The sequence below is a fragment of the Suricata suricatta genome, chromosome 11 (genome assembly GCF_006229205.1).
Source record: "Suricata suricatta isolate VVHF042 chromosome 11, meerkat_22Aug2017_6uvM2_HiC, whole genome shotgun sequence".
Classification (NCBI taxonomy): Eukaryota; Metazoa; Chordata; class Mammalia; order Carnivora; family Herpestidae; genus Suricata; species Suricata suricatta.
In genome coordinates, this window is record NC_043710.1 from 95,947,861 (window position 1) to 95,962,774 (window position 14,914).

General features: G+C 45.0%; 2 protein-coding genes across 3 annotated transcripts in view; one reads left to right on the plus strand and one right to left on the minus strand.

Annotated features, from left to right (window-relative positions):
- PDGFD (platelet derived growth factor D) overlaps positions 1-14,914 on the plus strand; it is a 212,223-nt gene that overhangs the window by 105,899 nt on the left and 91,410 nt on the right. The window lies entirely within an intron of this gene.
- Positions 4,788-6,260, minus strand: DDI1 (DNA damage inducible 1 homolog 1). The gene has a single exon (XM_029956959.1). It carries the CDS (start codon positions 6,135-6,137, stop codon positions 4,896-4,898), a length of 1,242 nt encoding a protein of 413 aa, XP_029812819.1. The 5' UTR covers positions 6,138-6,260; the 3' UTR covers positions 4,788-4,895.

Below are 14,914 nucleotides of genomic sequence, written 5' to 3' on the forward strand. Positions count from 1 at the left end.
TCTCATGGTTCGGGAGCCCCAGCTCCGCATTGGGCTCTGCACGGACAGCACGGAGCCTGCCTCGGGTCCTCTGTCCCCTGCCCTCCCCCCCCCCCCGCCCCTTTCCCACTCACATACAATCTCTCTCTGACTCTCAAAAATAAACATTTTAAAAAAAGGACACCATTTAATGCCTGCAGTGAAGTGGAATTCGTACATTCAGACACCCATTTCTCTTTCTTTTGGGAGGAGTGGGCTTTCCCTTAGGAACAAGAGAAATTTTATGACCTGGTGTTTTAGGAAAGAAGTTGAAGCAGTATGCGCTCCAAATCCCGTCATCAGTCTTCCGGTCTGACTGCAGCAGAGTGCATTACTGCCATCTCGAAATGCATGGTTATCGACAACAGTGACTTCCTTTTAGGTAAGACGGGCATTTAAATGGACATTAGGTGAAACCAAAGGATTAATGGACTTTTTAAATGGCTTGTTATCTTAAACCGGGTTAGGTTAGCTTCCTCATGTGTCGTGCTTTATCCTGATTTCTAATAGGAAGAAAGAAAAGATTTGTTCCTCCTTTTCCAGGTAGTAAATTCCCAATAGTCGATAAATCCCACCAGGAGATAGCACACAAGTTGTATGTTAGTAACTTGAACTTTAGGAGGGGGGAGGACTTTGTGGTCCGGCATCAGTGAGGTCATTTTAGACATACTGAATTGCACTTAGTGGCTTGTTTTTTATTTTAAAAATAACCCTCAAATAAGATTCATTCCTTCACTTCCACTGATGTATTATTATTTACACACACCACCTTTTTGTCCTGAGTTAATTAAGTCTTTCTTCTGGTTCTCCAGGGCCATGCTCACCTTGAGGTCTGGAACTGTAACTTGTGCATGTCCACATCTATAACAACGTGGCTCAGTGCTTATTTCGAGGGTGTTCAGTAAATAATTGTTGTATATGTTCCACTTGCTGCTCCTCTATTGTCATTTTTGCTGGTGGTGTTTAGGTGTTTCCATGGATTTTGCTTTGGTTTTGCTTACAGAGCAGTGGGGTCATTTATCCACATTGGAAAAGCATTCCTTTAAACCACGAAGGGGCCCTGATCACCCATTGTTTGAAAATTCAAGATGAAACTCTCCATCTTCCCTACAAGGCTTACTTACATAAAGTAACAAGAATCGGAGTTGGTGACATTTTGTAACAATTTTTACTGGTGGCTAGGACTCAACTGTGTCATACCAGGAAGGTTGACTAGGGGAAAGAACTTGACATTTGAAATCAGAAAAACCTGAATGAACTCAGCAGGCTGATAGGTCCGTTTTTTTCACATTGTGGATCAGGATACCTTGGAGAGATATAATTAGTGGGACATGTCCAGTGCATTTTCTTAAATAATAAAATATAGGTTTTTAAAGTAATAGCCTGGGGAAGGATAAAACATTTCATATTATTTCAAGATTTTTTTTTGTTTCAGAAAAATAGACTTATGTGTGTGAACATGCGTGTGTGTGTGTGATGTGAAACTGAATCATAATCTAAAATATAGATTGTTGAGGTGCCTTGGTGGCTCAGCCAGTTAAGTGTCCGACTTCGTCTCAGGTCATGATCTCACAGTTTGTGAGTTCAAGCCCCGCATCAGGCTTTGTGCTGACAGTTTAGAGCCTGGAGCCTGCTTTGGATTCTGTGTCTCCCTCTGTCTTTCTCTTAAAAATAAACAAACATTAAAAACAAAAATGTAGATTGTTGTCAAGAAAAAGTTTAAAAAACACTAAGCTTTGGATATCTGAATGTTTCATCATTCTGAGCCTGGAATGACACATCTGTAAAATGTGGTGAATGGTGACTATTTTGAGGATTTATTCTGAGGATTAATGGCAGTAATACCTGAAGGCACATTGTGTAGCATATAATTTACATGATAGACTTTCAAAAGATATAACCTTTTACTAAAACTAATTCATTTAAAATTTAATTGATAATGATGTATTCAAGTGTAATAGGACTGAGTCAAGATTTCAATACAGAAACTAATTTTTAAAATACTTCCTGATTTGAAAGACAGTGATATTAAAAATTAATCAGAAAGGACATTGCTTAATTAATTCACTCTGTTGATTTTTCTTTGAGATCATTACTTTTTAGTTTAATAAAAGTATTTTTAATTTATCAACCCATTTACTCAAGTAATATTTTTAGAAGCTGGAATATGTTTGAAGGAACATGACAGAAATTTTTAGATGGCTCCAAACTTCTGCTGTGAGAAATAGTTAAGAATTTGGTGAATACTTAAATGACATTGACTTTATATATTCAAAGGCTTATTTCATGCTAGAGAAATTACATTCATTAAATATGTTCTTGGAAGAAGGAAGCATGAAGCCATATTTATTCGAAGTAATGGAATAGTAGAGTTAGCTCAAAACCAGAAACAGTATTATTCTTGAGACTGGTCCAGATTCCTTGTAGCTACTTAAGAAGGGATGTTCCTCCGATAAGGGAGGGTGGGTATGTTCAGAATTTGTATTGTGCGGACTATCTTCTAGCTTAAAAATCTGTGTTTTTTACGTTGGCTTTTATGGGCAAGACATCCCGATAGGCCATATACCAAACTTTGATGTCGAGCATTTTCACATACATGCACTCGTGAAACATGCACCTGAAAACAGAGCCCTGTTGAAACTGCTGAGGAACGTGCCTATTTTTTAATGTTTATTTATTTTTGAGAGAGAGAGAGAGAGAGAGAGAGAGAGACAGAGTGTGTGTGTGTGTGTGTGTGTGTGTGTGTGAGAGACAGAGGGGGGGGGCGGGGCCCGGTGGGAGGGGCCAGAGCATGCCAAGGAGGTTCCTCACTGACAGCAGCAAACCCAACGCAGGGCTCGAATTTGCGAACCACGAGATCATGACCTGAGCTAAAGTTGGACGCTTGACTGACTGAGCCACCTGGGCACCCTGGAACATGTATATTTTTATCAGTGAAGGAGTCCTTGTATTTATTGAGTCAGTTTTCATCACAGGCATTTAATTGATTATTATCCCTGACTTTACTCTGAATTTCTTCATTTTGTTAGTTACGTTTGCTGAGTACTTAGGAGCAAAAGGAGAAGAGAGGTCTGTCCATTGCTCATTTTTAGCAGTTCAGTGGGTGCTGGCATTGGTGCAAACGCAGACAAGGTTGGGGCACACCTGAGCACGGGAACATCCACTAAGAAAACAACAGGTGGTGACCAGGTGTCTGGACGGAAGAGGTGACTCTTCAGAATAAGATGGCTAGTGTCCCCAAGCAGCAGACCAGGAGAGGCATATGGTGATGATAGGGAGCGTTTGTTTTTCCTGTGCCCTTCAGGGAATGCTTTCAGTGACTTTTGACTTTGTTGGGAAATTTTAACTTAATTTAAAGAATGCCCTGATCATAATGTAGTCTGGGTACCTGAAAGTGGCTCTCTCCTCCAAACTAATTTATTGATGAGAAGTCTGAGTTGTGTCAGATGTGAACCGATTTGCCTAACATTGAGCTAGAATCAGAACAGGTATTTCTTTTTTTTTTCTGATATGAATTTTTTTCACATTTTATTTTATTTTATTATTTTTTAAAATATATTGTCAAATTGGTTTCCATACAACACCCAGTGCTCTTCCCCACAAGTGCCCTCCTCCATTACCACCACCCCTTTTCCCCTCCCCTGCCCCCTTCAGCGTTTGGTTCGTTTTCAGTATTCAGTAGTCTCTCAGGTTTTGTGTCCCTCTCTCTCCCCAGCTTTCTTTCCCTCTTCCCCTCCCCATGGTCCTCCATTAGTTTCTCAGAACAGGTATTTCTTGACTTTGAATCCACTGGTTTTTTTTAACACCTATATTTATTTTTGGGAGAGTGCAAGTGGGGAAGAGGCACAGAGATTGGGGCAGAGGACCCGAAGTGGGCTCTGTGCTGACAGGCTCACGGCAGCCAGCCCAGTGTGGGGACACAGACTCAGGAACCGCAAGATCATGACCTGAACCTAAGTTAGACGCTCAACCGACTGAGCCACCCAAGTGTCCCTAAAGCAGAGGTTTTGTTAGTTTGTTTGTTTTGAGATGATGTAGTTGAAATGAGTGTTAAGGGATGTGACCCATTGCCTGCTCCCACTCCCCTCTGGCCCCACAACATGACCACTGGCCTTCCAAGATGCACCATATAATTAAATTTTAAAAATCTATTTTCTGTCCTTCATTTTGTGACCAGGGTTTTTTATATGCAGGGGAAAGGGGGCACTACTTTAGACTTCCTAGGAGAAAATTCCATTTCCTCAAATGTGGCAAAACAGCCTTTAGGGGCAGATTGCAGTGAGCATGATTCCAGGGGAGTCCACTGGAAGGGAAGATGTAAAATAGGAGGAAATTGGCCATTCTAGTGTCCAAAACAGACCTTTGTAAGTATTAATCAACTCAAGAGTGTAACTGACTCACCATTTCTAAGATCTTTCCCAAAGAAAACGTCTGGGAAAATAGACCTTTTTCTCTTAATATAAATGATTATTAGTGCTGATTTGAAATTGTTTTGTTATAGATGTTCTATGGAGTCTGTAGCAATGACTCTAGGGAATGAGGAGAACAGCATCAGGTTTGGACGAGCCACCCTGTGGTCTGATAGGGTAGTGTCTCTAAAGGAGGAGATTGGTTTTCTTTCATGGATTATCCGGAAATCACATGGAGCCCCCAGAGCCTTCCTGGACTCAGGTTCAGTGATGTTGGGATAAGGGAATGGATGAGGGCAGAGACCAAGCAATCATGACTTACACAGTGACGGATCTCAGAAGAGAAGTACCAAAGCCAGGTTTGATTGTTACTGATGTTTTTAATGATTACATTGCCAGTGAGCTCATATTTTAGAATTTCCCGGGACCTGAGGTTCCCTCTAGGTGGTGGCCTATTTATAATCCATTTCAACGCTTTTTCCGTCCTAAATCCTTGACCGAGCGCTTAATAGTTTCTGCTACTTCCTTGTCTGAAGACTCTTCTTGCCCAGCACCACTGACCAGCTTGGCACACAGGGGTAACTCCCCCTCGGGAAGGAAGGGAGTCTGCGTGCCCGTGGTGCCGATCACCAGCACGTTTTTCTTCAAGTCGATGGAACACTGGTGTCTCCTGAGCATGTCCAGCCCAAGGAGCATGTCCATGGGCTGGTTCTCGAGAATAGAGAACGAGCACTGCAGGAAATCCCCTTCGATCTGGATCTGTGCCAGATGGACCCGGCCGATGATCCTCTGCGTGCCCACCCCCTTGGCGATGCCAGCCCAGCGCCGGTCCATCAGCCGGATGATGTTGCATCTCTCGGCACACGCCTGGCTCATGATGGTCATCTGGGCCCCTGAGTCCACAAAGGCCTTCAGAGGGTGCCCGTTGACTTTGCAGTTGATGTAGAGCATGGCCACTTCCCCGAAACTCTCCGGGGCCTCCTCCATCGCGATGTTCATGTTCTCCTCGACGTTCTGCTGCCGGATCTCCTCTTCGATTTTGGCCTGAGCTTCCAAATCAAATGGATCAGCGGAGGAGAGACGAAGCCTCTCCTGGTCCCGCAGGGCCCTCTCCCTCTGCTGCTCCATCAGGACGCTCGAAAACATCTCGAGGTCCCCGCTGAGCAAGGCCTCCGCCAGGCGGGGGTTGTGCTCCTTCAGCAGCGACAGGTCGTGGCGGTTGGACAGCAGCATGCTCCGGATCAGCGTGGGGCTGTCCAGGCCCTGCGAGGGCACCCTCTTCTCGCTGGAGCTCAGGCCGCGGGTGTGTGCCCAGCGCTGCAGGTGCTTCTGTGTGGCGTGCTGCTGGCGGCCACCCGATGTGCCCGGCTCTGCCAGCCCGGCCAGCTCCATGTGCGTCAGGCTGGCCGTGCGGCCTGGAACCCAGGGCCCCGCGCTCTCCTTCTGCAGCAGCACCACCACGTCGCCGTCACGGAGGCCGTAGGAGCCCAGCGAGCCACGGTCATTGGTCAGGACCTGCTCCATGTGGATGATCTGGATCTCATCGGCGGGGACCCCCGACTCCAGCTCACACAGCACCCGAAAGTCATGCAGCTCGAAGTCAGGGCTGACCTGGAGGGAGAAGGTCACCTCGGACAGGTCCCTCCGCACACAGTACACGGTGACCAGCATGACATGGGCCCCCGGGCGGGCCAGGCAGGCAGAGGGCATCGGCTGGGTGGTGGGCTCACGGGGGTCCTCCGCCAGCGCCCCGGTTCTCGCTCATTCACTTGAAGGGGAGGCCCAGCCGCTGTCCAGCCTCGGAGCCTGCTGCTCGGCCCCACGGAACCTTGAGGGCGCACATGCGTTCCGGGCCCTGTTTGTAAGGTGCCACTTGGAACTCAGAACGCTGGCTCCCATGGAAACCAGTCACTCCTCTCCTGGCTGTGATGTTCCCAGGCCAGCCCTGCTGATCCGTCGTCTGGAAGGGCCCTTCCTGGACAGCAGGGAAATGTTTCACCCGGATCCTCTGAGAGCTGTATTCTGTGCACTGTTCCTCACCCCACCAAGCAGGGCGTGGGGTCTCCTGCACTGAGCGTCACCCTTTGTGCCTGGGGCGGAAGATGGGGGTGAGACTTGGTGCCAGAGCTCAGGGGGGAGGACTTGGTGCCTGGGGCAAAAGACGGGAGGGCAGACTCGATGTCTGAATTGGGGGCAGACTCGGTGCCTGGGGCGAAAGACAGGGTTCAGACGGGGTGCTGAGCTCGGGGGTGGGACTCAGTGCCTAGCTCGATGCCCTCCTGTTCTCGGAAGGGGGGGATCGATGGTGAACAGGAAGATCACAGAACCAGAGCAAGGCTTCTGCAGAGGCTCAAGAGGAGACCGGGCAGGTGCTGACGGATGTGCATTTTCCGTGGGAAAAATGGTGAGAGTCACTCCGGATGAAAAGAATTAGAGGAGCCAGAATTCATGCCGAGGCCTGCTCTCTGTCCAGGGAAGTGAGACATCCGACGCCATAGGAGAAATTTGTACATGGTTTTGAGTGGCAGGATGTGAGGCGGGAAGGAGGGTGACTGGGGTCATACGTGAGTCCAAGGAATGGCAGTATTATCAATAAGGAGGAGTCCTCCCTCCAAAAGTATTTAAAGGACAGAAGGAAGAGAAAAAGACAAGAAACAGGAAGGGAAATGGGAAAGATTTGAAGCAGGTATTTGTGTGGTTTTCTTTTTTTTTTTTTTTTCTCATTTAATTGATTTAAGGAAGAGGCTTCCGACGCCCCGGGAGGACAGGTGGGGAGAGGGCCAGCTGGAGGCTTCTCGTTGGTACACACAGGGGACTGTTGGTGGGAGATGGAAATCCGAGGAAGGCTCCAGCCGGCGCAGTGGGGAACAAGAGTGTTCCCGGGCTGGAATGGACAGGACGTGTCTCCCCATCAGATGTGGGAAGGAAAACCCCGCCTCTTTATTGCACACTTGGTCGGAGGACCCCCCCTCCATTTCTTAGAGATTGCATCAGCCTGAAGAAATGTTGTGCTTTGGCTTCTGTTTCTCACGTGCTTGTGTCAGATGAAGGATTGCATCTCACCCGTTGACCCTGATGGGCATCATATTTCCATACTCCTCTTCGTTCAGATGGGAATGCTGACTAAATGCCCAGGGTGTGGGAAGCATGTGCTATGTCCCAGGGGTTCGTACGTGCATCATGTTAAGTGCTGGCCGTGTTTGTGAAGGAGCCCACAGTCTTTTAAAAGAGGGTGAAGGTGCACACGCACACACATGTCCACACAAAACCAGGGCATAGCAAAAACACCAGAGAAGTCTGCCCAACGTGGGAGGAATGAGTAATATGTGGAGGACAAATGCGGAGTGTGGAGAGGGGGTTGGGCCCGGAAGGCTTCGGGAAAGGTGGCAGAAGGCCGGCCGCGGGGGTGGATGCGGTGGAGAACCGGAGGTGCGAGTGCAGGGCCTGCCTTCACACCTTTCACATGAGAGGGAGCCGCTCTTCAAAATAAGGAGGATTTTATAACGTTCTTTGGGGGAAATCTTGAGTTGTAATTTTCCTGTAGAAAAGCATGAATTAATTGGAACTCTTTCCTACGCTTGTAGAGGTGGATGGCCTTTTGACTCAAAAGATTAAGTTCCCAAATCCCTTCTGTAGTTGTTGATGTCCTGGTACGTCCGTCGGAGAGCAGCCTTGGTTGTGCTGACCGTGAGAACAGGTACAGGGTGAGACCCGGCACGTGCAGACGGCTCCCCCAGAGCCAGCATGGTGCAGACTGCCCATCCCACCTGGCCTCTTTGGACAGTTCGTTGTTAGGCAGGTAACGCTAGGGTTTTGTGTTTTATAAACAGTGGACGAAATTATTTTTGTAGAATAAGCTTTTGCTTCTTTGGCACAGCAAGAATGGGAGGTTCACATCCAAAGAAGCTAACATCTCTTTGTTCGTGTTACCACTGCTTTGTTACTGAACATAATTAAACTGTATACAGTATGTTTTTTTATTAGCTTGCTGTAGCTCTTTACTTTTGGTGGCATTTTGCATTGATACGCTTTGTACTGTTTTAGCCTTGTTTTTTAAATGTTTATTTTTGAGAGAGAGAAAGAGATAGAGAGAGAGAGAAAGACAGGGAACAAGTTGGAGAGGGGCAGCAAGAGAGGGAGACACAGAATTCGAAAACAGGCTCCAGGCTCTGAGCTGTCAGCACAGAGCCCAACATGGGGCTCGAACCCACAAACTGCGAGATCATGACCTGAGCCGAAGTCGGACACTTACCTGACTGAGCCACCCAGGCGGCCCTGTTTTAGCCTTTTCTGAGAACACACTGTGGAAAGCAGAAAGCCTCAAGGGCTGGCCAATCCAGTGTCATCCTTCCCTAGAGTGTCACCCAGGATGTCAGGATTAGCTGGGGCTTAGGGGCCTCCAGTCCAGCCACCCCTGCAGACCTCATCTCTGTTGCCCGGCAGCCTGGAATCTGACACGCTCAACACAGCCTTCTGGGGCTACATATATGTGGTCTGGTTCTTTCATTTCACTCAGCACCATGGGTGATTCAGAGACTGTATGTGTAATTGTCTCATCTCCAGATTGTAGTGAAAAACTTCCTCTGATTGTATAATAAACACAGGGATTTTGGGGAGTCTATATAAATACTCCTAAATATAAAAATGATCCCACAGCATCAATACTTGTTGCACGGCTGTTGAGAAACGAAAGGCGCCCTGAATTCTCTAGGTGCGCGATCCAGGTAACTGGAGGTTATTGTAACTTCCGAGGAGTTCCTGTGAAGTATATTCTTTCGCTTCTTTTCCTTGGTAAGGACAATATGGGAACATAATTGAACCCTCCCTGCCAGGTCTCAGGACGATCACTCAGAAAATCAGTTCTCATTGTACAGTCTGAATACCCTGAAAATAGAAAGAATGATACTGAGTTCAGGCCAGCCTGCTAAATAGCCCCAAAGTTAGTTTTTGGAATAAATCCACAACAGGGCCCTTTATAGTTTGCCTCGTTATGAAATCTTAATGCAGCAAAAAAAAATCCAGATAATTATGGTTTCACTTAGTACAATCAGTTGATGTTTAAAGTCCCATGCCTTGCTCTTTACAGAACAAATGTCTTTTCTGTGAAAAAGGAGTAGCTATATAGCATATATAATAATTAAACCACATAAAGCAAATATACAGCTTGCTGTTTGGGATTCCATTCTTGAAATATGTGCCTGGTATCGCTTTAAAAGTAAAGTGCTTGGGGACACCTGGGTGGCTCAGTCAGTTAAGTAAGAGTCTGACTTTGGGCCGGGTCATGATCTTATAGTTTGTGGATTCGAGCCCCGCATTGGGCTCTGTGCTGAAGCCTGGAGCTTACTTTGGATTCTGTGTCTCCCTCTCTCTCTCTGCCCCTTCCCAGCTCATGCTCTGTCCCTGTCTCTCTCTCTCAAAATAAATAAACATTAAAAAAAGTAATAAAGTATTTGTTAAGACAGGGCAATTGTTATGTGAAATTCTCAAAGCAACTTGGGAAAGATGCAGAATTTTCAAAGCTGGTTCAGAGGTTGAAAAAAATACAACCTCCTGATAGCTTTGGGCTTCTTCAGAATATATACTTTCCAAATCTAAATGTACTTGTGTATTTACTTATTTTTAAGAAAGTTTGCTGCTACAATTTTATGCCTTCTGAGTCCTTCCAGTGTCTTAATCATATAAAAATTACTCAGATCTCTAGCATCCATACCTTATTACTGAAAGTCTGAAGATTACTTATAATTTGTGAAACACAGATTAAATAAATTCAAGGTAATAAAAACAGGATGAAAACAACTTATGATTTCATGGGTTGATACTTGTTTCTTAACTTGCAATGTACCATAGGAAAAGAATGTTTCCATTTTTAAATGTTTGCTCTAGGGAGATTAACCAAGTTACACAAAATAGTAACAGTAATAGAGCCTTAAGATGTTTTGACTAGTGCTATGATTGAGGAAAATCATTCAAACTTTTTTTAATGTGTACTCCTTTTTTTTTTTTAGCAAACTTGTAATCAACACATTTCAAAAACACTATAGTTTGGAAATACAGACATGACCTATTCATAAGTCCGCATACACCTTAGTAAGTAACATAAATTTTCTTTGTTGGAATATCAACACCAGTATCGTCATTAGTTCCTCGTCACCTTTAGGTGGTTACGTGTTATCCTGGAAATGAGAAGGTAATTTTTGCTCACATGGTGTTAATATTCAATCAACAAAATGTTCTTTTGTAAGCATTTTCTAGGTGTCTGTCTTTTCTGTGGTGTTTGATAGAAAAGACAGTATGTTTCTGAGCGTAATCCTTAAGCTCCAAGAACAATGGTGTACATTTGACAGAACTGTCAGCTAGAGGACAGCCACGAGTTAACATTGTTTTAAACTTTTAAAAACATTGTATCTTTATTCCATTAAAACTACTATGTGAGATGTTTTCCACATTAGTTTTTTGTTTTTTTGTGTTTTTTTTAACGTGAGATCTCTTACTCAGCTGTGAGCCCTTCCACATTCCTAAGGAAGGGCCTCAATCAGACTATGGAGGCAGAAGTGCAGGGTGAGTGGGAGCACCGCCACAGACCACAGGTTGGACAGGAGTCCACCCAGCATCCAGGGTCTTTGTGATGCTCCTAGGAGCAGGCTGCTGAGGTCTGAAACCAACACTTGTATTTGTTTTTTGGGTTTTGTTTTTTGTTTTTAATTCAGTTCTAATTTACTTGTGGCTCCTCTGCTCTTCCTCTTCATTCTTCCTGTAGAGTCATTCCGGTGGGAAATCTTTGGCAGTGTCTTGAATGGGTCCCATGAATTGCCCACAAATATGTGTATTTGGAAAATTATAGACTTGTTTACTATTTACATATGAGTTAAGTTTATGCGCCATTTGGAGATGAGCTCAGAAACATGTTAATCATTTCTCACGGTAACGATCTCATGGCCACGTTATATCAGCAAGTCACTAGGCTGGCGGCTTCCAAGACAGATGGACGAGCAGGAGTCACTTTCCTCTCTCAAAGGACAAGACACCTACTAGGAGAGATAAGACTCACATAGGCGAGTTGCTTAGCAGGGAGAAAGGTTCCTTGTTGGGCTTGTTGTGCAGGGTGCAGGTAGGACTGTGCCAAAGGCTCGCTGCAGAAAGTTCTACTGTGTTGGGCCCAGAAGAAGGATTTGGTCATGGTGAAGTTTCTCCTGCCTGGGTCTGAAGGGACAGTTTTTTCCTTGACCCATCACACCGCTCACGTGACTCCTTGCTCCTCACGCGAACACACATCTTTCTGTTGGCCGTTGTCCTTGTAGATGCTGTAACCAAATGGATGCAGTGGGTGATAGGACTGGTGCACAGAAGGCGCAGCAGTCTCTGCATCCTCAGCATCCGCACAGACGAGACACCTTTGTTTCCTTCTGGTCCAGAGCCCCACAGAGGAGGGGGCAGTCCGAGCTCCATGAGGAGGAGCCTACGTGGTGCCTTGGTTGAAATCCTTGGTGTTTTTCTCAGTTCACCTTTGTCTGCTTTGTAGTTAGGAAAGATTCCTTCAAGTCTTTGGCATGACATTGCCCGTCAGCCTTAGCTTAGGTTACTCTCCAGCCTGTGCAGATGTTTCATTAGGAAATGGGTGGAGGCTAATTCAGGAATATCCAGAAGTCCTTGTGAGGTGGGTGCTTTTAGTATATATTTGTATAAAGGCGTAGAACCGGTGGATGTCATCCTGAAATTTCAAGGTGTTGCCGGCACTGCACACGTTTCTAAGTTGATGCAAAACTTTCTGAAAGTAACCAGTTGTTACATTATCTACACACATTCAGCCCTGACACAGGAGACTTCGCATTGTAGGGCAGGAAGTCAGAGCACACAGCCCTCCCAGACACGAAGGAGCTGATGCCTCTAGCCACCGGCCATGCCGCCTCAAAAGCTACTTCTGTGGCAAGTCCCTTTCTTTAAGCTGACACTTTGGGTCCACCCATCCTTGCAGCAGGACGTACGCTTGTTTCCTGACAGGACAAAGATAGAGCGAAAATATCTCCAATAAACACAAAAGCCCCTGTGCCCCTGTAACATGGTCAGCTGGATATTTCATGAAATGTATGCATGATGGGTGATGTCTCTACAGTGGTCTCATAAAAGACAGAATTTCCAGATTGTTGTTTATGTAGCTTTCTCTATTCTAAACAGCAGCTGAGTTAATTGATTGCCGTGGTAATTAGCATGGCTGAAGTCCATCTGTCAATAGGATTTAATTGTATTCCAACCATGAAAATGAGAAACAAGCCTGGTGAACAAAAGCTTCATTTAAAAAAAAAACAAAACAGCAAAGAAAAGAGAAATCAACTCACCTTCTGTTCTGCTCAGAAAAATTAAATTGAGCAGCCCAGATACAAGGATTCTTTCTTAGAGCATCTCAATGGCATCAGGTATGGAGCATTTTCCTTCTCACTGTTTCGTTATTAGAAAGGGTGTGGCACCTTGGCGCCTCCCAGGGCGCTCTCTCTATCCTGAGGCATGAGAAGCCCACACCTGTCCTGTTCCATTATCATTTCTATTCCACTTAGGGATTTTCTGTTCCCCTCAGCTCATAAAATGTGCTTCACTGCTGATATGTGCTTGTTTACTGATGTAGTGGTGGAACATTTCAGTGCTGGTTAAGCACAGAACTTAAGTAGCCTCTTTCTGGTGACCTCTGGTGACCTCTGGTGACCTCTGGTGGACAAGAGCTAAGCAGAGTAGCTGTGTACCGTGGTTTTCAAAACCAGAGACCTGATTTCTGATGTCAAAGACAAGATAGGATCATTGATTTTTTTCTTCTTTACAAACTCTAAGTGAAATGGAACAGAAAAGTCTAGGTGACCCTGACAAAGCTTGTAGTTTTCGGAATTTCCTTATTTTTCTTCAAAACAACCTAAGGTGCTATTAATTTTGAACAAAGTCTTGGTTTTATTTTATGTTCTGACTGCAGTGTTTTTCACGTAGAATGGAGAGCTGTGCTGGACCCATCATGCCTGTGGCTAAGAGACACGGGACCAAATGTTCTAAGGATAACTCGTAAATTACTGCTTCTGCAACATGAGATAAACTGGAATGGAGTTAAAATAAAAACGTGGAGCCACACTGTAGTCAAGGTTTGGGATATTAAAATAGTCTCTTGAGCTACTTCTTTATAGAAGGATTTAAAGCAACTGCATCTACAGCAGACAACCTAACACACATGCAAACAACCACAAAACCAATGACGACTTCGTGCAGGGGTATGATTTGTGTTGGGATGGCTGTGTAGCCCATCTGCCCAGCAATTGACCATGGTCCCCTCCTCTCTCGGAGTCCTAGGTGAGAGCATTCCCTTATGGTACTGAGCTTTCCATCTAAAATAACTAGGACCATCATAGGTACAAGATACCTCAATTAGAGGCAAAAAGTCATGCTATACTTTTAATAAAATAGGCTCTAAGTGAATCACTTCTTAAAAAGAAAGCTGTGAGTTTTGTTCTTCGAAAATATAGACTCATTCTCCCTCTATGACCAAAAAGAAAGTCAACAAAACACAGGCGTCTTCAAAAACTCATACAAAATTTTAATTAAGATACGTCATTCTATCCTGATATAAAACAACAGTGCTCTGTAACTGCACTTCTGGAAGACAATCTCTCTCTCTGTCCTCTCTCACACCTACACACATACTCACTCATGCACGTGCACTGGTTAAAATACACAGATCAGTAAGATAGAAAGCCCGTTGCAGCTTTTATTAAAAATTTTTAATGTTTGTTTATTTCTGAGAGACAGAAAGGGTGTGAACAGGGGAGGGGCAGAGAGTCCCAGAAATGGACTCAGAGCCTGACTTGGGGCTTGAACCCACAGACTGTGAGATCATGACCTGAGCCAAAGTTGGATGCTTAACCAATGGAGCCACCCAGGTGTCCTGAAAGCCTGTTGTAGCTTTGAAGTCACAAAAATAGGATTTAAGTTCCTTGAATTTGTCACTTATTATCTGAATGCCCTTGGACAAAGCATTAATTTCTCTGAGCTTCATTATCCTCTTCTGAGGAAGGTGACAATAATCTCTTTCCCATAGGATTTTGGTGTGGACTTAATGGATAAATTAAATTCATCTTGTAATAGGAAAACACTCTGCTGAAGTAAGTTGTTTTCTCATATGAGTAGAAACAGCAACTAACAACCTGGAACAGTCAGAAGAGAGGGTGCAATTTATAAATCCTGAAGGAAACATATAGGTTAATTTTAATCCCTTCTTGACTCGGATCGGATGCCTTGTGTCTTTAGAGCCATCCCCGGTCCCTTCGGCCTTGAACCCTGGGCTGCCCAAGATGGTAGTAAGACTTGACCGCCAAATCTGTTTTAAACCCAGGAAGCATGCTTAGAAAGTTGACTGAGAAAGCCCCCTCATAGTGCATTATTTCGACTACTTGTTCTGTGTTACTTTTAACCGTATCTACGTGCAGGGTGTTCTTGAAGGTTACAGAAGGTCAGCAACA